The 22,044-nt window shown below is 42.3% G+C and overlaps 1 protein-coding gene and 1 pseudogene across 4 annotated transcripts in view; one reads left to right on the top strand and one right to left on the bottom strand.

Annotated features, from left to right (window-relative positions):
- The first annotated feature begins 781 nt into the window (after positions 1–781).
- DERL1 (derlin 1) overlaps positions 782–22,044 on the top strand; it is a 47,742-nt gene continuing 26,479 nt past the window's right edge. For 3 of the 4 annotated variants that reach the window (XM_025871060.2, XM_025871061.2, XM_073893177.1), the window contains exons 1-6: positions 782–1,205; positions 12,160–12,271; positions 17,203–17,267; positions 18,339–18,365; positions 18,949–19,044; positions 20,414–20,466. In XM_025871060.2, the coding sequence (XP_025726845.1) occupies positions 1,053–1,205; positions 12,160–12,271; positions 17,203–17,267; positions 18,339–18,365; positions 18,949–19,044; positions 20,414–20,466 (506 nt within the window). In that variant the 5' untranslated portion in view covers positions 782–1,052. The remainder of the gene's footprint in view (positions 1,206–12,159; positions 12,272–17,202; positions 17,268–18,338; positions 18,366–18,948; positions 19,045–20,413; positions 20,467–22,044) is intronic. The other variant, XM_025871059.2, reaches the window with a different exon arrangement.
- LOC112823532 (rRNA-processing protein FCF1 homolog pseudogene) lies at positions 7,407–10,074 on the bottom strand (annotated as a pseudogene).

Genomic DNA, 22,044 nt, shown 5'->3' with positions numbered 1-22,044 from the left:
CGGGGAGTCTGCTTCTCCCTCTGACCCTCACCCCTCTCATTCTCTCTCTCTGTCATTCTCTCTCTCTCAAAAATAAATAAAATTAAAAAAAAATTTAAAAGAACAAGATGGATTCTTATCACTTATAATTTAAATCCTACTTGATAGTTAAGATCATTTGTACTTTAAGTCCCTCCAACATTCCAAGCTGGTTGGAGTGGCTGTTTTCTCGGCGTGGAAAACTCCCCCGTTCTTTGCTGGGGGGGGGGGGCTTCAGCTCAAAGGTCACCTCATCCAAGAAGTTCTCCCTGACCATTCACATCTAAAGTAGCCATCTTTCTCACACTCCCCTGCTCCCACCCCATCACTCTACCGAATCATCCTATTTTATATTCCTTATTTTTTTTCACTCTCTGAAATTATCTCATTCACTTATTTAGCGGTTGTCTAGCCCCATTAGAACGTAAACTCCAGGAGGGAAGGTACCACGACAGCTCTGATAGTCGCAGGATCCCCGGTGCCTAGAACCTTACCACGCACTTAGTAAGTCCTCAACAAACATTTGTCGAACGAGAGAACAAATGAGGAACTACGTACTTTATTTCCCTCCTTCCTTTTTAAACACCGCTCGAGAAAACGCACCTGGATTACAAATCCGGCTTGAACTACGTAGCAGGCGTTCAGCCTCGCCATTGGCTGGAGTATTTGCCGTTGCCCCTGGCAACAACTGTTTCCCACCAGTCGTGTCTTCTCCCGGCCTGGCCCCGCCCCTTACCGCCCCGCCCCCGGACCGCCGAGCTTCGGCCCACTGGCAAAATCTGTGCTTGCCCTTTAAGCGGCGGGACTTCTGGTCAACGTCTTCCGCTGGCCGCCGGAAGGGGAAGTTTCGCCTTCGAACGCTCCCTCGCTCGTCCGAATTCGGTGGCGCCACGTCCGCCCATCTCCGCCTTCTTATCCGTGGCTTGGGCGGCTTCTGCCTCGACACCTTCCACTCGCGGGGCGGGCCGTGTCGTGAGGGGCCAGGGACGGGGAGTCGGGCGGCTGTGCGCATTCTGGCCACTTAAAAGGCGAAGATGTCGGACATCGGGGACTGGTTCAGGAGCATCCCGGCCATCACGCGCTATTGGTTCGCCGCCACTGTCGCGGTGCCCTTGGTCGGCAAACTCGGTCTCATCAGCCCGGCCTACTTCTTTCTCTGGCCCGAAGCCTTCCTCTATCGCTTCCAGGTACTGACGAGGGACGAGGGGAGTGCAGACTGCCGGTCCCAGGAGGCCTGGCGGCGGCGGAGCGTAAACCAGCATGTTGCGGGCGCGCGGTGCCTGGTGGGATTTGTAGTGCGACCGCTTCGGCGGTTTGGGGCGGGTCCTGTGGTCTGGGGGCGGGGTGGAGGCGAAGGGGTCTGGAGCTAGGGCCAGGATGGCTGGAGAAGTGGGTTTGGCCTGGTAGGAAGGGACTGATTTCGCCCTTCTAAGATTATGCTCCCCGCCCTCTGCATTCAGAGAAGGAGGCAGAGGGAAGGTAATTCTGTGATAGTTGTTAATCTTTTGGACGCCCGTGATTAGCAGCTTGGGTCCACCCGGAGCAGGTGCCCTCTGACCTTGCTCTGCCACCCACGTGGGTGCCATGTGGTTGTCAACTTACTCAACATCCCGTTCTTCTTGTGTTAATGGAGTTGTTTTTTTTTCTTTGTGGGCGTGGTTTGAGGTCAGATGCAGAGTTTGTCTGCGTTTCACCCATTCCCGACCTGGTATCTGGTAGTAGTTAAATATATGAAGGACTGAGTAAAGAGTAAATTGGGCCGGAAGTAGAAGGCCTAGTTATTTGTTTAAGCATGAATACTGTCCAGAGTATTTCTGGCAAGAGAGTATTAGTTTCCCAGAGATGATCTTTATTCACTGGATTCTATGATTTAGATTTTTAATCAGTGGCAGGTCAGATACTAAGATCTGACATTAATTTGAGCACATTAGTTGACATGTGGATAACACTGTCTTGTCTTCCCCCTCTTTACTGGCTGTTTCTTAGTCTCTTTTGCTGGTTCCTCATCTTCCTGACCTTTAACTGTGATGTGCCCCAGGGATCAGTTATAGGACCTTTTCTCTATACTCTCCCCAGCTGAAGGTGATCTCATTTAGCTCCATGGCGTTAAATACTTTCTATACGCTGAAGACTCTCACATGCAAATATACATATTTTCAGTCCAGATTTGTCTCCTGATTTCCAGCTGTCTGTTTGGAATTATCACTCGGATGACTAATAGGCATCTCAAATTTAAAATGACCCAAACCGGATACCCTTTTTCCTTTGCCCTAGAAGTATATGGCAATTCCATTATTGGAGGAGCTCAAACTAGTAGTCATAGAATCATCTTCGACTTCTCTTTCTCCCACATCCCACGATTTGCGAGCTAATTGCTCTATTTTAGACATATATCCAGAGTACAGGTCCCTTTTCATTCTCCATTGCAAGCCATTATCATTCCAGCCCAGTTCTTTTCTGTCTTTTCTCTAGACAGCTGGAATGATCGTTTTAAAACAGAAACCAAGTCCATCAGTCCTCTGCCCCGAACCTTCCAATGTCTTCTCAACTCAGATAGGTAAAATCCAAGTCTTTTCGGTGGCCTGCAGGGCCCCCTACTGCTGCTCTGACTTTATCTCCTACCACTTTCCACCTTCCTTGCACATTCGGCTCCACAATGGAATTTTTGTTATTCCTTCAGCAGCCAACTCTCTCCTCAGGTCATTAGCGCATGTTGTTTCTCTGAGGAAGATAACCAGAATTACTTCCTTACCTTCTTCAGGTCTCTTCCCCAGTGCCGCCTTAGTGGTAAGGCTTTGCAGATTGCCCTACATAAAATAGTACTCCTCCTTCACTCCGTCTCCTTTATCCTTAATTTTACTTGCTATGTATCACCTGTTGGCATCTGTTAGTTGGCTTCCCTTCAGAAAATCAGGCTCCATGAGAGCCAGATCCCTGACTTGCTTACTACTGTCTTTGTTACCTAGAATATGCCTGGCACATCGCAGGTGCTTTCATGTTGGTTGAATGCATGGAAATAATTGGCACTTACTAGTGTTGGACACTGGAGTCACAATAGTGAATAGGACAGAAAGTCCCAGCTCCTGTGAAGAAAGGGAGAGAGAGGCGTGTGATAGATAGTGACTTAACATTTGATAGAGTGTTCCAGAAAGGCTTCAGAGAAGATATCTGAACTGAAACCTGAATGTCGAGGAGCCGGCTTTGGGACGATCTGGTGCTGGGGACAACTTTCCAAGAAGAAGAACTAGTTAAGTGGAAGGCTGAGAGGCAGGGCCTAGAAACAGAAGGGAGAGTGGATAGTGTGGTCCAGAAGTCAGTTACAGGGATGAGGATCGGTAGACGACGACAGAAGTAACGAGGGGTGAGTATGGTAACCAGAGATGCAAGGGTAACCTGGGCCTGGATTGTACAGGGCTTCGTGGTTTGAACTTTATCTTGAAGACACCAGGAAGGCTCTGGAGCATTTTGAACAGAGGACTGACAGCATTGCTTTGACCACTCTGTGGGATGGACTTGATACATGCTATGGGGGAGAGGGAGGAGAGGAATCAAGTTAGAAGGCAAGAGAGATGGTGTTTTGGGCCAGGGTGGCCGCAAAGGTAGAAGTGGATGGATTTGGGAATTGAGTGGCCAAGGTTGCTGCTGAATGGATGTGAAGGGGGGGTGGCAGAAGGCAGCAGAAGTCAGAGATGTCACTCTTTGCACAGTGGATGGTGGAGCCCTTTACCAGGATGGGAAATGTTTAGGAAGGCCTAGGGTTGGGGGGGGCAGGGCGTGGATAAAGAGTTCTGTTTTGGCCATGTTAAGTCTAGAGGTGCCTCTTAGGCATCCAAGTGCAGAAGTTAAGTAGGCAGTTGGATGTCAGAATAGGATTTGGGCCCGCAGCCAGAATTACACACTGTTTTCTATTTATTTGCTTTGGTAATTACTTGTGACCTAGTGAATGTTGTGCATTTTGTGCCTGGTGAGTGGCATGCTGGGTAATGCATGCACATGAGGAGCAGTGGTTGTAAATCCTTTTGTGAGAAGGATCAGGTCAAAACTGGCTCTTTGACCCTCCTTGCAACATCTTGCTCACTTGTGTAGTCAGACGAGTAAAATAAGAAAGCCTTTCTAAGAGACTCCAGGTAAATATTGACAGTGGTAACGTGATTATTAGGATCATCGTTCATGTCCCAGCTCCCATGCTTTTCCCGTCTCCCTCACGTTGTTTCGTCCGGGCTTATCCCGAGACCGGGGAGATTGTCCACGTGTGAAAAGGGCAACGTCTGTATCTTCTTTCTGCTCCTCTGGCTCCTACCCATTCTGGACAAATTTAGCTTTCAAGACCCACCTGGAGGAACTCATTTGCAAATGAAGCAGTTGAAGGAAAAACTGTATCTGAGAGGCAGATGTGTGACAAACAGCGTGTGATGTGCTTTCTGCTAGAGGCTCATCTTTTCCTTAGAAGCTGAGTCTTGAACAGCTTAAAAAAAAAATGGGGGATGAGTGATTTAGAATTGTGGATTCACGTTGGAGGCGGTGAGAGTCACTTCTCCTTATCTTTCGGTTTCGTCTGAGTACTTGTTGGTTTGGAACTGCAAAATTTAAAATGTTATTTTCTTAGTTTGGGTAGGAGTGTTAAGACTCACTATGCTGTTGTCCAAAATTCCTAGTCCCTCACATTTCACACTCATCCATCAAGTAGTTCATAATGATGAAATGTCTTCGTGTGGGTCCTTGATCAGTTAGGAGACAGGTGGTAATTTCTTGCAGCCCTGGTGGTTTCTGAGATTATGTCTCCTGGGGCCGCTGGTGTCTTTGGACGGAATAAGCTTGGCCCCTTACATGTGTATTGTACTTCTGTGTTAGCTCATTCAGCTCCCACAGGCATCCCGAGACAAGTATCACTGCAGTGGGTAGACAGCTGCAGATACGGTTTCTACTTCCGTGAGTCAAAGATAGTTCTGAGCTGTCTCGTTCAACTCCTTCGCATAGTATCTACCAAAATACACAGTTCAGTGTTTAGCAAACATTCTCGAGGGTGATTTCTTCCAAGTCAGTTATCTACTTTCCCTTAAAATAGAAAGACCATGGGATTTCAAGTCGTTGAGTCATGGTTCTCCAGGCCTGGCTCAGACCCTTACTAGTTCTCTGCCCAAGTTACTTTTCCTTTCTGAGGCTAAATTTTGTTAGCTAAAAGTGGGGATAGTTTAATACCATATGAACTCTGATCTAACTCCATTGATTATAGGATGCTTCATCAACTAAATACAACTTTTCGGAGGGATGGGAGAGTAGAAATTCCATTAAATGAACATGTTGATTGTAAGCCACCTCCTAGTTTTAGAAACACAAAAACGAGTGTCCTCAAATTGAGGAGGTATGTTCTCTACTTCATGCCGCTGTTATGTAAAATTCATAGAAAAATGAGAAGCGCCCAGTAAATTGTCTGGTAAATAATCTATTCAAAAATAGTGCCCATTTTTATTTACTAGCCAATAATTCCTGCCATCATTGCCTTTTCTCTGTGGGCAGGAAGATTCTAATTTCATTTTGTAACTGAAATTGAAATGTAACTGCTGGATTATTATCCCGTATTTTGCCCCCTTAAAAGCATCCTGACCTTAGGTGAGATGAGATGAACTCTCAATTTCGAAGATTTGTTTTCAGGAATCATGAGATGGCACCAGCCACATCTGTGATTCGGGCCTTGTGCTTATATTTTCCCAGCTTTTGCTTATGTTATCACCTTTAACCCTGATGACAGCAGCCCTAGCAGATTGATTTAAGAGTGTATTGGGGATGGCTGAGTAATGTTCCATTATATATACATACACTGCATCTTCTTTGTCCATGTGTTGATGGGCTTCTGGGCTCTTTGCATAGTTTGGCTATTGTGAACATTGCTGCTGTAAACATTGGGGTGCAGGTACCCCTTCAGTTCACCACATTTGTGTCTTTGGGATAAATACCTTAAGGAGGGCATGAGATGTAATAAGCACTGGGTGTTATATAAGACTGATGAATCACTGACCTCTACCTCTGAAACTAATAATACACTATATGTTAATTAATTGAATTAAATAATAAAGTATTAAAAAAAAGCGTATTGGGGAAGAGAGACCTATTACACACATAACCCAGAAGGGACATGAACTTGGTCTATAGGCTGAGCATAGAAGTAGCCTCAAGGTTTGGATTAGAGCTTTAGAGGCTAGGGTTTTGGTATATACAGCTCTAAAAAGCTTTCCTTAACAGTCCTATGCCCTTCAGATAGCTGTGCTGTGCCCTGTAGATAAGGTTGCCATTAGATCATAGCTTTAACTTTTTATGGAATTATAGCATACAGGCAGTAAAGTGTATGTATTATATATTTATAGGTTGTTGAATTTTTAAAAACTGAGTACCTGTATATGACCAGCACCCAGATCAAGAAGGAGAACGTTACCAATATCCCACAAACCTTCCTACGGCTCCCTTCTGATAACTACACCCTCCAAGGATAACTACTTTCTTGCCTTTTAGTATCATAGATTATTTTTGCCTTTTTTTTTTTTTCTACTTGATGTAAATGAAATCTTACCGTATGTACTCTTATGTGTCTGGTCTCTTTTTTACAGTGTGTATGAGTCACCCGTATTGTTGCACATGGTTATAGATTACCATAGACCACCATCTGTTTACCCATTCTACTGGTAATGGGCCTTTTGGATAGTTTCCAGTTTTGGCCATAATGAATGGTGGTGTGAACATTCCAGTACATGTCTTGGTGAACACAGATAGGCGTTTCTGTTGAGTACATATCTAGGAGTAGAATGAATGGCTGCTGCTGCTGCTTTTTTTTTAATGCAATAATCACTGACATTTACTGAATACTCAAATTGTGTCATGGACTATTCGATTTCCTACCATCTTATCAGGCTTGTTTTGATGATTAGACAACGTATTTTAAAGAGGGAGCAAGGAAGGCACCAAATGGTTACGAACTGAGCCCAGCTCATACAGATAGTAACTGGTGGAATCAGGATTCTGACCCCACTAAGAATTACTCCACGCTATGTGGCCTTCCACAGATTTGAAATACTACTTTGGTAATACACCAACTTGCCATAAATATATCAGTTTATGGACTTTCTGTTCTATTTCAATGATCTCTTTGTCTATGCTTATACTACCTTGTGATCATTTAAAATATCTGATCCTGTTATGCATCTTAATTAAAATTTAAGTAAGCTCCTCTTGACCTCACAATCAAGTCCAAACCCTTTAGCATGTCATATAAGGCCCCCTCCCAGCCGCCTCGTACTCCGGAGCCTCACATGTGGGTACAGATCTCTTTCCCCTATGTTCTAGTTAGAAAAACCTTCTGGTAGATGTCTGACAGGCCAAGCAGTCATTCCATGTAACATCCATGTCTCCGTGCTTTTGTTTGTATGCTTCCTATGCCTCATTTTCTTTACTTGATATGTTGGGCAAGCACCTATGGTTAGAAATGTACATGACGGGAACTCCAGGGATCTTCAGGATCCTTTGTTTAAGGTCCGGGTCAACTGTGGCCACAATATAACACTTGTGCTGAGTTACTCTCTGTACTAAGCAGTCATCTGCATAGGCTCCTTTGTGTGTGTATGGTAATCGTTGTTCAAACCTTGGATCGTTGGCAGTCCTTAGAGCCACGCGATACTTTTACCCCAGTTTCACGGTTATACAAGGGATACACTTGGCATACAGACAGTCCATCATTGCCTGTACCAAGTCAAGTTTGGCTTGAATGGAAAAGTTAAAAGTTGGTATCAACCAGGATGTGGTAAGGTGGGTCCAGCTGTATGGTATATTGGAAGAAGAAGCAGGAAGGATGTTGGGGGACTTCTCTTTCCTTGAGTGAACTGGGATCTTTCTTTTCTTTTTTTTAGGTTTTAATCTATCCTCTTTAAGCCTCTGGTCTTGGAGGGAGACTCAAGCGTTCACTACATGGTCGCATACTTCCTTGCTTTCTTTTGCTTCCCCTTGTTCACGCCCCACTCTTGTTTCTCGAATGGATGGCTTCTAATAGCTCTTTTAAAGTCCGCAATTGAACCTGAGTGCCTTTCATTTGTTTGTCTTGCCTACCTAGGATGTCCAAAAAAAAAAAAGGCCCACACTTAGCTAACATCAGCATTTGGCACATGGGTGCTCCCCCCCTTTCTTGTTTGGTGACCCGTGTAGAGTTTCTTAACTCCAAATCAATCAACTCATACTGTTTCAGGAAAAATCTTTGTTTTTGGTACCTTAAAAACCCCACTTTAGACTCTGGGTAGCATTTGTAATGATTTCAGTAGCAGATTGTTTGGGAGATTTTTTAGTTCAAGGACGGCTGCAGCCCACTCTCAACAGAAGTTTTTGGACTAGTAACTAAAGAGCAATGTCTTCTTCCTTTCTTAAAGCCTTATATGCCAGTGAAGATGTGGGCTTCTTGCTTTGAAGTGAGGAGCTCTGGGCAAATCACCTAAACGGTCATGAGGGCCCAGCTTTCATCATGAAAAAGCTGGGGTGATGATGGGGTGCCGTGGGGTGAAAACGAGCAGCTCCTCTCCTCTCTCCTGCCTACAGGCCTTGTGCTCTTGGTGCTGCACCTGGCTGCCTGTGATGGGATCCGAGAAGGCTTTCCAGGGTTGAAAAATGGGCCTCCACCCTCTCCCAAGCCCTGAAAAGCAAGCCATTTTCTTATCCTAACTATTTACGTATCAGAGGAAAGGAGGGGATTTAGCTAGGCACCTTTAGTGGGGATTTCAGAAGTGTATTACACTGTGTTTTTTGTGTTTTTCTCAAGAGATCAGCTCTCTCCTGGTGTTTTTAAATTATAATTTTAAAGTAATACAAAAATAATATTAAGTCTCTTAGATCAATGAAAGCCAAGTATAACTCAAGGGTAAGCTTAATGAACGGGGAAAAGAAGTAAGATATTTTGACAGACACTGATTTCCAAAGCACAGGTGCACACAATGGCTAAAAATAGTGCCATGTCGTAAGTGTTAGTGAAAGATGTAGTCGGAAAAAACCAGGGTTTCTTTTCTAAAATCAGGCCCTGAGTAACTTACAGGAATATGGAGGTAGCTTAAAATGGGAATTCGTAAAAACCATGTCAGTGTGTGTTTCCTAAAAGATTATAATAATCATACAGCCACACATACTTTTTTTTTTTTTTTAACAAAGGACCTTTTTAATCCACTTTCTTAATTCCTGCCTTTTACAAAATCTGGAAATAAGGAAGGTGGCGTCGGGGGCAGACGTCACTGGGTAGATGAAGACACCAACGCAAAGGTCTAGACTTTTCCAAGGCCCCAGGGCTATGTAAGGGCCAAGGCCAGGGCTTGCTTGCTTCTGGTTTTTGCTCAGTGCTTTTCATAAGCGGGGAGAATCAGGCTTATGCAAGTACAGTAGTACTTAAAATGTTTACTACTTGTAATTATTCCTCATAATAATGATATCGCTTGTGAGAGACATTGTAAAAAAACTAAGGGTTTTGTGTCATAAACTCTGCAGTCAAGCTGTCTGGGATAAAATTCTAGCTCCACCACTTACTAGCTATTATTTAACCTTTTCTCATTCTGTTTCTTCAACTATAAAATCTGTCTCCTGAGTCACTGCATGTGAATGACTATAAGAGCACACCTTTTTTTTTTTTTTTTTTTTAACCACTAATCAAAATAGGGCACGTATTAGTAGATATTCCCCTTTTACGGATGGATGTTGAGGCTCAGGAGTGAGAGGTCGTAAGCCAGGACTTAACAGCCAGGCCTCCTCAATCACTTCCAGTGTTCTTTCTATTAAACTCTACTGTATCTATGATGAGGTTGTGAATGAATCAAAATGAGTTTCAACCTATTTTGTTTTACTGGTTTAATACGGGGTTCTTGGGAAGTCACTCTTGGGTATCCCACAAAGCGCATTTTCTTCCACAGGGAATTGAGCTGTGAGGGTTACATTCCTGCACTTGGAGAATGTAACTGGGCAGCTCGGTGTCTGGCCAGGCGCCACAGCTTATGCCCTCTGTTCCAGCCACACCCAAATTGTCAGCAATACCTGTTTGTTCATTGTGCTCTTGCAGTTCTTTCGGACTTTGTATTTGTTTTTCCGAGACCAAATTTCCCCTCCCTCGGGATCACTCTTTTGCTTCTTTGGATAACCCACTACTTGAGAACTCCTTGATGCAGGGGTCATGTCTTTGATGCTTATGTAGTAAGGCCAAAGCCAGCATCATGCTGGTATTTCCTATGGCCTAGGAAGGTCATCTACTTCAACCACCATTACTTAACATTGTTCTGGGAGTACTAGCCAGTGAGTTAGACAAGAATGGAATAAGATTCAAAATTTTATTCACAGATGGGGTTGTATACTTAGAAAGCCCAAGAGACTCAGTTTTCCAATATTACAAACAATAAGGTAACTCAGCTAATATTACAAACAATAAGGTAATTCAGCTTTGGTGGTTGGGTATATACAAAACTTATAAAAGCAAGGAAAGACTTCTTCCTGGTTGGGAATTGTATCACACTGATATCATAAAGATGCCGGTTCTAGTTCTTTTAGGAAAATAAAATTTCGAGACCAGCCAAGAAGATTAAGACAAATGTGGAAGAAAAATGGGAGAGGGTAATTTAATCATGTAACTTTACCAGATATTGTAACTTACTATAAGACTAGAAATTAAAATAGTTTGATATTGATATAGGAATTCAATTCCAAACAGGATAGCACTTTAATATAATAAGAGACTTTACTACAAAGGGAAATAAATATATGAGGAAAGTAGCTTTTCAAATCAATGGAGAAAGTATGGGTAACTCTGTAAATGGGATTGGGAAAGCGGAGGGACCATCTAGAAAAAGAAGTCAGATCTCCTCCTCACTCCTGAGATGAACGGGGAATGTGTTACAGTGAAACTGTGAACACTTTAATGTTCTTAGAATGGAGAAGTAGCTTGTGAGCAGGGTACATGATGGATAGATTTGCCTCCATTAAAGGAACACTTCTACACGTCAAAATATGGCAAGAATATCATCAAAGCATAGATTTAATGACAGACCAGAAAATATTTGCAACAATGAGAAAGGGGAATTTCCACAATATATAAAGAAATGCAAATCTAGCAGAAAAATGAAGAAAGGAAATGCTAAAGTTTCAAAAACATAATTGGTAAATATAGAATACACTGAATGGTGAGCGCATGGAGGGAAGACAGGCATTAATCTACATTGTAGGAGAAAGTGTAAGTCGGTTAAATATTTTTGTAGGCATTTGGCAGTGTCTACCAAAATTAAATTCAACTGTCTATTAATTTAGCAGTTTAACTCACAGGATTTTATCCTACATGTACGTGTATAAAGAAGATAATCAAGAATAGGCATTGTGGCATTGTAACAGTGTAAATGAATTTTGGACATTCACATAAAAGGAATACTAGAAGGCTAGCAAAAATATTTTGTCAAGGGAGTGAAACAAGGTGTAGAACTGTGCAATGGGAGGTAGGATGAAAAGGGAGGAACGGTAACACATGATATTATTTGTTGAAACAAATACAAGAAACGGATCCTTGTTGCTGAAGGGAATTGGGAAATGGGGGTCAGGAGGGAGACTGTAGACCCTTCTGTAACTTTTTTTTGGGGGGGCGTTAATATTGTGAAGTCATACATCCATATTGCCTAAATAGCACAGGGATTTGAATACAAACATTTCTGTTTTACTTATACTTTTTGAATATGACAGTTTTTGGAAAGGCTTGTCATCCCAGTATATTTTTTCCTACATAGAGATATTACTGTCCTGTTGGAAATTGTCTGAAAATTGTCTGAAATTATAGTTCAGTTTTGACGGGCTTAGCTGTATGCCTTATCCCAGTAAAGACTAACCATGCACTTCTATAGTATTGATTTTTTTCAACTTGGCTAGAAGTATTTATTGCTCATATTATAATATTTTATTCTGTCGATTTGCAAATTGATATGATTGTAGTTGATGAGAGCTCTTCTTCAGTTTTCTTGAATTATATTGGTGGTGTCCCTTTGGTAGCCATCATGACAGAGGAGAATGTTTTGCGAGGATGCATTTTGTTTAGTTAAAAAAAAAAAAATTAACCAGGCTTAGAGAAACTAACCGCTGTGTCTGTTTCAATCTGGACAGATTTGGAGGCCAATCACTGCCACCTTTTATTTCCCTGTGGGTCCAGGAACTGGATTTCTTTATTTGGTCAATTTATATTTCTTGTATCAGTATTCTACACGACTTGAAACAGGTATGTTATCCATAGTTGTTTTAAGATTTGTTTCTGTCTAATTTACCGGTTCGTGTTTACGTATTGGAAGAATTTTGAGGGCAGTTGGCTTAGGAAATGGCATAATGATGGCAAATGCTCAGAAAGTTGGACTGATGCTAGGACTGTCCTAGGTGCTTAGATGACTTGATTTTTAATGCTCACAATATCATGAGGCATAAGTAACAGTGTCACCATTTTTCAGTGAAAAAGTAGAAGCCTGGAGCTTTACACATCTTGTCCACACCTGGTCCCTCGTGGCTGAGCTGTGTGCCTCTCACTTAAGTTTGACATCTCATGTCTGTCATGGGGCGGTCCTTGTCCTTTAATGCACAGTTGGGCTGAAGTGTGTACATCTCCCAGATTGGGGTTGAAAAGGACGCCTTTATACTCTGAAAGCCTTGTTCTCTGTGATCAAATCACTCACTTGTAAAATACATAGCTGGGGTTTAATAATATGGTAGTTTATCAGATATGACTACCCATATGATGTTATGGATAAGCTTTTTTACAAAAATCTTTTCTTAGAAGTTTCTTTGTGAATTGTTACTTATTTCCTTTGTACAATACCTTATATGCTGTTCTGAGTTGCTTATACTGAGCAGCAGTAAAGTGATGCTGCTGTGTCAAAACATGAACATAATTTCTTTAAGCCTAAATGATTTTGAAAAGGTTGGCTGACTCCAGAGACTTTATAAACCCGCTAGCTGTTAGCTCAGGATAGAGAATTCTGAACCACCCTTAAATCTAAGTCAGTTTGAGAATTGTGAATCAATCTCATAACTGCAGGGAAGCAGTTGTCAAACGTGTCAAACGTGATTTTTCCTTAAACTGGCATTTGTACAAGGTGCGTTTAAAAAGGAAAATCATTATATTAATACAAAGTGTCCGGTCATTGACTGTTACCGCTGGAAGGGACCTAGCCCATCCCCTTATTCAGGGAGGTGAAGTGTCTGGGCAGAGCCAAAACTGACAAGGAGGATTCTCACCACCACATCTCGGTTTGGTCCTTAAAGCCCCCAGAATACGTGATTTTTATTCTCCCCTGTCCCAGTTGGGCCTAATAATGATGCTGACTTGCTTCGCATTCTACTCCTCTGATATAATTTCATTGAGGATTAAGCTGTTGGAGTAATTTTGTTTTTACATCAGTAGTAAACTCTAAGTGCGGATGACTCATGACCGGTCTTTAAACATTTGGTTATGGAAAAATTTCAAACATACACAGAAGTGGTGAGAAAGGTGAATGAACCTTTGTTTTCCTTTTCATTGAGATAAAATTCACATAACAAAAAAATGACAGTTTTAACCATTTTAAGGTGTACAGTTCTGTGGTCTTTTTTTTTTTTTTAAGATTTTATTTATTTGAGAGAGAGTGAGCATGAGCAGGGGGAGAGGCAAAGGGAAAGGGAGAAGCAGCTTCCCTGCTGAGCAGGGAGCCCAAAGCGGGGCTTGATCCCAAGACCCTGAGATCATAACCTGAGTCGAAGGCAGACGTTTAACCTCTGAGTCACCCAGGCGCCCCAGTTCCTTGGTCTTTAGTCCATTTGCAGTGTTAGGCAACCACCACTGCTATCTAATTCAAGACGTCTTTATCAACCCCCCAAAACCCAAAGCAGTTCCCCTCCATCCCCCACCCCCCTTTCTCCAAGCTCCTGGCAAGCTCTGAACTGCTTTCTGTGCATATGGATTTGACTATTTGAGACATTTTATGAGTCCTTCTGTGACTGACTACATTCACTTAGTAGAATGTTTTCAAGGTTTTTATCCATGTTGTAGTGTGTGTCTGCATGTCTACATGAACCCCCTTTTAACTATAGCTCACCTTTAAAAAAAAAAAAAAAGGTATTTATTTAAGTAATCTCTGCAGCCAGCATGGGGCTCGAACTCATGACTCGGAGATCAGGAGTCACATGCTCCACCGACTGAACCAGCCAACTGCCCCTACCTCCTCAACTTTAACAGTGATCTCATTGCTGGTCTTATTTGATCTCTATTCATGTCTGTCCCCGTACCCCTGATTATTTGAAGCAAATGCCAGACATGATAGCGTTTTATCAGTAAATATTTTAATATTTACCTCTGAAACCCAAGGACTTAAAAAATAATCGTAAATCTGTTATGAAATGTAAATTACAATAATTTCATGACCACATTTTGTTTGTAAATTGTTTTCTCTTGGTTACTTGACATCCTGGAACCCATTTACCCTTCCCTACTATCTAGTCAGGTAATATAATTTGTAAGACCTGAATAACACTTAAGATCAATCTGCAGGATTATTAGCCCATTGATCTCTTTTGTCTGCTTTAATTCTTATGTTCCCCCCCCTTCCCTACTAGCCAGTCACAGAGCATTTTGAAGTTCTAGAGCCGAGAGGCATTTTTTAAAGTTTTATTGACCTCTAATTCAAATGCTATCCAGTTCCACCCATTTAAAGTGTATAATTGGGTGAGTGTTTTCATAGAATTTTGCAGCCATTACTACAATTAATTTTAGAATATTGTATCACCGCAGAAAGAAACCCTGTACCCATCAACAGCCACTCCCCATCTCTATTGAACCTCATCTTCCCCTTAAGCTTTTATGCAAACACTAATTTACTCTTGACTTTTTAGATTTGCCTCTTCTGGACAAGTTTTTTTTTTATTTATTCATTTGAGACACAGAGATACAGAGAGAGCATGAGCGGGGGGAGAGGCAGAGGGAGAGGGAGAAGCAGACTCCCCGCTGAGCCAGGAGCCCGATGTGGGGCTCGATCCCAGGACCCTGGGATCACGACCTGAGCCGAAGGCAGACGCTTAACCATCTGAGCCACCCAGGCGCCCCTGGACAGTTCTTAGCAGAAGGAATCATGCAATATGTGACTGGCTTCTTTCACTTAGCATAGTGTTTTCAAGGTTCTTCCGTGTAGCACGTATCAGCACGTCATTCCTTTTTATTGTGAAATAAGACCCCATTGTACAGAATTATTATCGCGTTTTGTTTTTCCATCCATCAGTTGATGGACGTTTGACTTGTTTTCATTTTTCACTGTTACGAATAAGGCTGCTATGAACATTCCTGTTGAGAGGAACTTTTGAGGCCTGTCCTTGTAAAATAAGATTTCACAGACAAAAAAACAATGGTCTGGAGAGGTGGTGACCTGCCCCGAAGGTCATAAACCTGTTTGAGATGACACAGCTAGGACTGGAGCCCAGGTTCACTGATCCCCAGTCTTCTCTGCCCCATACAGCCTCATGTTAACATCCTGACAAAATGCTTGCCACCTGCGCATTTTCCTACCTGACTCAATTAAGTATACAGCAGTGTTGGCTTATTTATAAGGCTTCTGCTTTGAACTGGAAGACTGCAGTTTGAGACCAGTTAATTTGTAAATTTCCAGTTGCAAACTTGTCAAATAATACAGTACTGTAGTTTATGTGATTATAATAGTTAAAGTATTCAATCCAAAGAATCCTTAGAAATCATAAAGCCAGTGGGGTGCCTGGCTGGTTTAGTAGGTAGAGCATGCGACTCTTGATCTCAGGGTCGTGAGTTTAAGTCCCACCTTGGTCGTTTATTTTTTAAAAAAAACAAACAAATCACAAAGCCGGAACCAAATCAAAAGAAGCACAACTGTTACTAAAATTCAGAAGTGTTATTAGAATTTTACCTCTGATTCATCCATAGGGATCCCCTACGATTAAGCATACTTAACACTGGGGCTAAAGTGTGCCTTTGAGATACCAGGGGAGAAATTGGGGAAAGAAGGAGAGACTTCTGCTAGACACTTGTTTTATTATTTTTATTTTTTATTCTTTCAAGATTTAAGAAATTTTTTATTTATTAGAGAGAGCTAGTGTGACCTTACGGTCGTTTGTTTCTTATCTCTGCCTCTTTTCTAGTCTTCCAGCTGAAGGCACGCGGAATCACCCTGAGAAGGGAGAGCCAGACCAGTGTTGATTATTCTGTCCAGAACTGAGACAGAGTCTGGTATATGGTGTAGTAACGAAGGCACTAGACTAGTAATTAGAGTTCACCCTGCTTCTAACAAGCAGTGTGACTCTGGTCATGTAGCTTTTGTCCTCATCTGTAGAAAGGGGGTCTTTCCTTTCTACCTCCCTGAAGGTGAAGAGTCAGAGCCTATGGGAAGGTTTGGCTGTGCTCCCATTCCTCCTCTCTTTCAGCATCGTTTTCCCTTGCTAGAATGTAAGCTGGAAGGAGATCGGATCTTCTCGGAAAGCCCAGTGTCAGACCCAGTGGTAGTGTGTGTATCTAACGACAACAGTAAGAACCTCCCAGCAGAGTCATGCTGGAGGAATCACGATGGTAGGCAAGGCAGATGGGCTCCTCCGGGGGCATCAGAGCTTATGGTCTAGTGGAGGGGGAAAGGATTACCCTTTACAGATGTGTCGTCAGGTCATGAGGAGAGCCAGGAAGGAGAGGCCGACTGGTGGGAGGTCTTCAGGGGTTGGGATCGCAGATGCCCGTGGAACTGACTCTCCTCCCCGTGGGTCTCTTAGCCTGCGGTGGTTGGGGAGCATGTTCCTTACTGGAATTCAGTTAGGAGAACACAGATTAGCCTTGCTCAGTGGACTCTAGTTCAAGGCTTTGTTGAGGACATGGTTTTATATATTTTTTAATTTATTTTTAAAGAGTGTATTTTTAAGTAATCTCTGCACCCAGCGTGTGGCTTGAACCCACAACCCCGAGGTCAGGAGTCGCACACTCTACCGCTCTACCGGCTGAGCCAGCCAGGTGGCCCCGGGCATGGTTTTAGATGTTTTAAAAAATTTTCTTTGCTTGAGAGGAGAAATTTAAAAATATTCTCATGTTGGCTTTCTCTGTAACTTTTTGAAGTATTTCTCTACATAGGAATCACTTTGTTCTGAAATTCTGAACCATGACATTTGGCTTATTTTTGTTTCTAGGAGCTTTTGATGGGAGGCCGGCAGACTATTTATTCATGCTCCTCTTTAACTGGATTTGCATCGTGGTATCCTTTAGTCTGTTGTTTGGGGCCAGAAATAAACCATTATTTGCAGGTTTGGGGAAGTAGACAGTATTCTGTACAACAGTTCAAATTATAGTATTTGCGTCTTTGTTTGCTACAGTTAATCATTACGAATAATTCAAGTTTGTTTTTAAAGCTGTAGTAAATCACAGAGCCCTTGAGTGATGGCGTTCTCTTGCCATTGTGGGGTTTTCCACATTTGGTTGAATTTTACTGCTGTCCCTCTTCTTGTCCCCAGTTCTGTGCTCTCATGTGTGACAGCTTGTTGACTGCAGCACAAAGAGATTTCGTGCCATGAGACAGCTTTTGGAATCTGTGCTCCTTCTCAGAAAATTAATTTACGAGCAGCATCCCTTTCTGACTTCGCTGCCGTCCTTGTCTTTGGGGTGTACACAGTAGCTCGGTCCCTGTGTAAGGCCCTGGCTCTGGGAAGGGGCGGCCTGCTCGGCTCTCTTCCAGCTGCGGACCTGTGCATAACCAACTGAGCCACCCAGGCGCCCCTGCGAACCTGTGCAGATGGTGAGGGCAGCAGAGCGGGCACGATGGCTCAGTCTGTGCCCAGTTGGTGAGTTTAACATTGCTCTGGGGCTTAGCTGCCATTGAAGCTTGGCCAGGAGCCAGGACATGAGGCACTTTGGATGCCCTCCCCCTCCTTTAAGGGAAGGCAAAAAAAAAAAAAAAAAAAAATTGTTCTGGACCTCAACTATGCTGTGGAGCCCTGGGTGTGAGTAGAATCCTTAATTTGTTTCCGGGCACAGGTGTCTCCGTCTTCCAGTTGAAGATGAGATGCTAAGATGCAGGGCAAGGCAAAGAGGACGCAAGGGGGCCGACTGAGGCACATGCCGGAGGAGTTCACGTCTCGCATCTCCCGGTCATCATATGGTATAACGGAATATTCATAGTGGAGATTATTAGATATCTTGGTGTTCTGGGATATTTTAAACAACCTGAACTCGAGAATAAGGGTTTTCTTTCAGAACACAGGAATGAAATGAGCTGATGTGAGGTGCACAATGCTTTGTTTGTTTCTGATCTTTAACTTTATAAACCAAGATTACTGGCTTAGCGATGGATATGCAGGTGAGTGTCCCTTGAAACTATTTGCCCTTTTATGTGTTTCAGATTTACAATTAGTGGCCTTTGAGAGAAGAAGCTTAGATTGCATTGACCCTGTGGTTAATTATGTGGCATTTTGAAACTATAGAATTACAACAACTTTTGTTTTGAACATCTTATATGAATTATCTAAACCGTTACTTTCCTTGCTCATTTCAGGCTTTTTTGTTATGTTTGTGCATCGAGAGTGATGGTTCTCTAGTATTTTCTATGCATTATGTGGATGTGTATTTTTTTTTAATTGAGAATATATAGTAAGTAAAGTTTTACTGCCTTCTTTTTTTTCGAATAACCAAGCTTGACCCTGATATTTCTGAATACACCTGAAATAATTGTATTTTATTCCAGGATTTTGTAGCATGCATTGTATAATTGATTAACTGAAAGGATCAGTTGGTAATTCTGATCATTGAATTTCTTTTTTGGTTTTTGAATAGCCATATGAGAATTTGTTTGTAGGGGAGAGGTTAAAAAAAAAAAGGATTCCCGCTGAGCCTGTTTGAAGTGCCTGTGGAGCCTTGTTTTTACATGTTGACTTCTTTTGCAGTTGCTGATGATTCCTCTGATCATGTCAGTACTTTATGTCTGGGCCCAGCTGAACAGAGACATGATTGTGTCATTTTGGTTTGGAACACGATTTAAGGTACTTTCGCGTAATTGGAAAAATTTCCTTTTCATTTGTCTCGGCAAAATCCTTCTTCAGCTCAGAGATGCGCTTTCTGACTCGTCCAGAAGAGGTCACTGCAGAGCAGTGTACCATAGGCAGGCCCCTCTCCCCGGCTCAGTCCCCTGCCTGTCTTTAGCCAACCTGGAATCCTTTGCTGACTGTTCTCACTCCCTCTGTGCTTCAGGCCCCTCAGGCATGTGACCCTGAGCGATCTCATGTCTGTGTGTGTGATAGAGAGGGGGAAGGAAAGATACTAATGGGGAGCAGTCTCTTAAAATCTGTTCTTATCATTCCCTGTAACGTATTTTACGCTTTATCTACAACAGTTTTTGTCCCCAAACACTTCCCTTAGTGCCTTTGCTCACAGTTTTCCACCAGGAACATCTTTTTTATTTTCTTCCTCTTGTAAATCCTACCTGTTCTTCGTTTGAGTTGGGACTGAACATACTTCCCGGTCTCCTGCCTGGAATTAGTCTTGCCTTTGGGCTCTGCAATATGTTATGTTTCTCTTATAGTACTTACTGCATTCTGCCTTCCAAGTTCTTTATATACAACCCTTTCTTTACTCGTTCATGAAGTTCCTTGCAGCTTCCTTACCTCTTGGTATGATGCGTTGAATCTGGTCTGGTCAGAGGCTCAAATGTTGAATTCAGCTGGAGAGCTTTCTCACTGGGGAGAGTATTAGTTCAGGGCATCAGTGTGTAATGAGATAAAAATTCAGAGTAATTTTGTGAAATACGCAAAAGAGGAACCTAAAAGGATGGGGTATTTTTAGTTCGTAGGTAGCAGTTTCCTAGTTGGAGTCTTAATGTGGTTCTCTTATGGGTCATGTTTTCATCAGCGTCCATAGGACACCCATTTCCTTTGTGAAACTCTGTTAATATTCACTCAGAGGGGCATGTATTGTATCTGACCCTGGGCAAAGTACTTTGTCTCTCCAGTGACTAATATATGAATGAGTATAATTTTATTTTTTTAAAGATTTATTTATTTATTTTAGATAGAGCATGAGCATACAAGTTGGGGGCAGAGGGAGAGGGAGAATCTCAAGCAGACTCCCCACTGAGCACACGGAGCTCAATCCCATGACCCTGAGGTCATGACCTGAGCCAGAACCAAAGAGTCGGACACTTAACTGCATCACCCAGGCGCCCCTCATTAAGTATAATTTTAGATAGGAAGTTTTAAGTACAATAATGCTAGATTGGTTTGAGAAATTTTTGCAGTGACTTTCCAAAGGATTTATATAAAGCTCTTATCAGTATATCTTTACCCATTCCAGCCCCCTAGCAGCTGTATCCTTTTTAGGTGTGGTTATTCATGTTTGTGTGTATTTTTTTCCTAGGCCTGTTATTTACCTTGGGTTATCCTTGGATTCAACTATATCATCGGAGGCTCGTAAGTGATAGTAGATTTACTTAATTGGAAACAAATTCTTAGAAGACTTCCATTATTCTTTATCTTCCTTCTCTAATCTTTATAAACTTTAAAGAAGTTCAGCATTGATGTATTGGGACCTTATACTTAGGAAATACAGTTGACCCTTGAATAGTGGGGGCTTGGGGTATCAAGCTCCTGCATAGTTGGGAATTAGTGTATATTCTTTAACTCTCCCCAAACTTAACTGCTAATAGTCTCCTGCTGACCAAAGCTTTACTGATACCATAAACAGTCAATTAACGCATTTGCTAAGTTATAATGTATTATTGCATGTATTATATACTGCATTTTTAGAATAAGGTAAGTTAGAGAAAAGAAAATATTATTAAAATCTTAAGAAGAGAAAAATACACTTACAGAACTGTACTATACTAATGAAAAAACTCCACGTATAAGTGGGCCCACACAGTTCAGCTCTGTGTTCAAGGATCAACTGTAATTTCATTTTGATGTAACTGATTAAATTGCAGGGCTTTAAGCACATTTAGCATTGAATGATTATTTTGTTAGCTCATCATTAGGTACCGTGTACTTCCATTTATGTGTTTTTGAATAAATATTTCTGGATTCATTGTCCAGATTGAGCAAACAAGGAACTAATTTAATTTGTGTCCACGCTTGACTCCTCTAAGAACTCTGTGTAAAATTACTATGTTTTTTTACCCTTGAGGCATTTCCAGGATGCCTTGAAGACGGCTCGCCAGTCATCGAAATGCAAATTCTCAGATGGGAAGTAGTTTTGTAAGTGGTTTGATAGTACAGAAGTTTTAGCCAGATAGGCTCAGATTTCTAGACTGGAATTGGAGCTGAGAGGAAAACCTTCAGTGCATCCAGTCAGAATTTTAAAAGGAAGATATCAAGATGCAACTGTTCTGTGAACTCCCACTTCCTATGCTACAAAATACTTTAAATGTTTTAACAGATTTTAATAGTATCAGTTCTTAATATGTCTGACATAGCAACTCTGTGTGGTCCTAACGTCTGCCGTGTAGTGATAGAAATGAGGGAATTGAGCAGACAGACTCTGTTTTGAGCGTAGCAAGTTCTGAGCGTGGTACAGCCGCCCCTCCGCCCAGAAGGGCAGAGTCTGGGAGTAGCTGCAAATGTTGATTTGTCGCTGACGGGACGCCTGTGGCAGGAGAAGACACAGAAGGATACGTGATAGTAGGAGTGGATCTATAAAACCTTGAAGTGGCCTCTATGTAAGCGCTGGGAAAACCAAAGGTCAATGTTTATTTTAGGATTACAAGGCAAAGGTCAACTGTACAAAGTGATCTCTGTGATGTCTTACACTCAAGGATGCAGGAGGCAAGGGAGAAGTGTGTGGCTCCAGGAATGGGGAAACGCGCGTTCCCTGCCCCCCTCCCCCCCGATTCCCATGCTTCTCTCTTGCCACCCTTCTGATTTGCCCAGGGTTTGCAAACACGGTATTTATGACTGAAGCGGTCAGAAGCTTGCCTTGTAACTTTCCTACTCTAGAGGCAGGAAGTAGCAAAAACAATATTTGGAGGATGAGCTGGGGCTTGAAAGAGCTGT

The sequence above is a fragment of the Callorhinus ursinus genome, unplaced genomic scaffold (genome assembly GCF_003265705.2).
Source record: "Callorhinus ursinus isolate GAN/ISIS: 27379988/994484 unplaced genomic scaffold, GSC_fseal_2.0 scaffold5, whole genome shotgun sequence".
NCBI classification, from domain to species: domain Eukaryota; kingdom Metazoa; phylum Chordata; class Mammalia; order Carnivora; family Otariidae; genus Callorhinus; species Callorhinus ursinus.
Note: the sequence above shows the minus strand (reverse complement) of the source record. Positions and strands in the feature narration are given on the sequence as shown.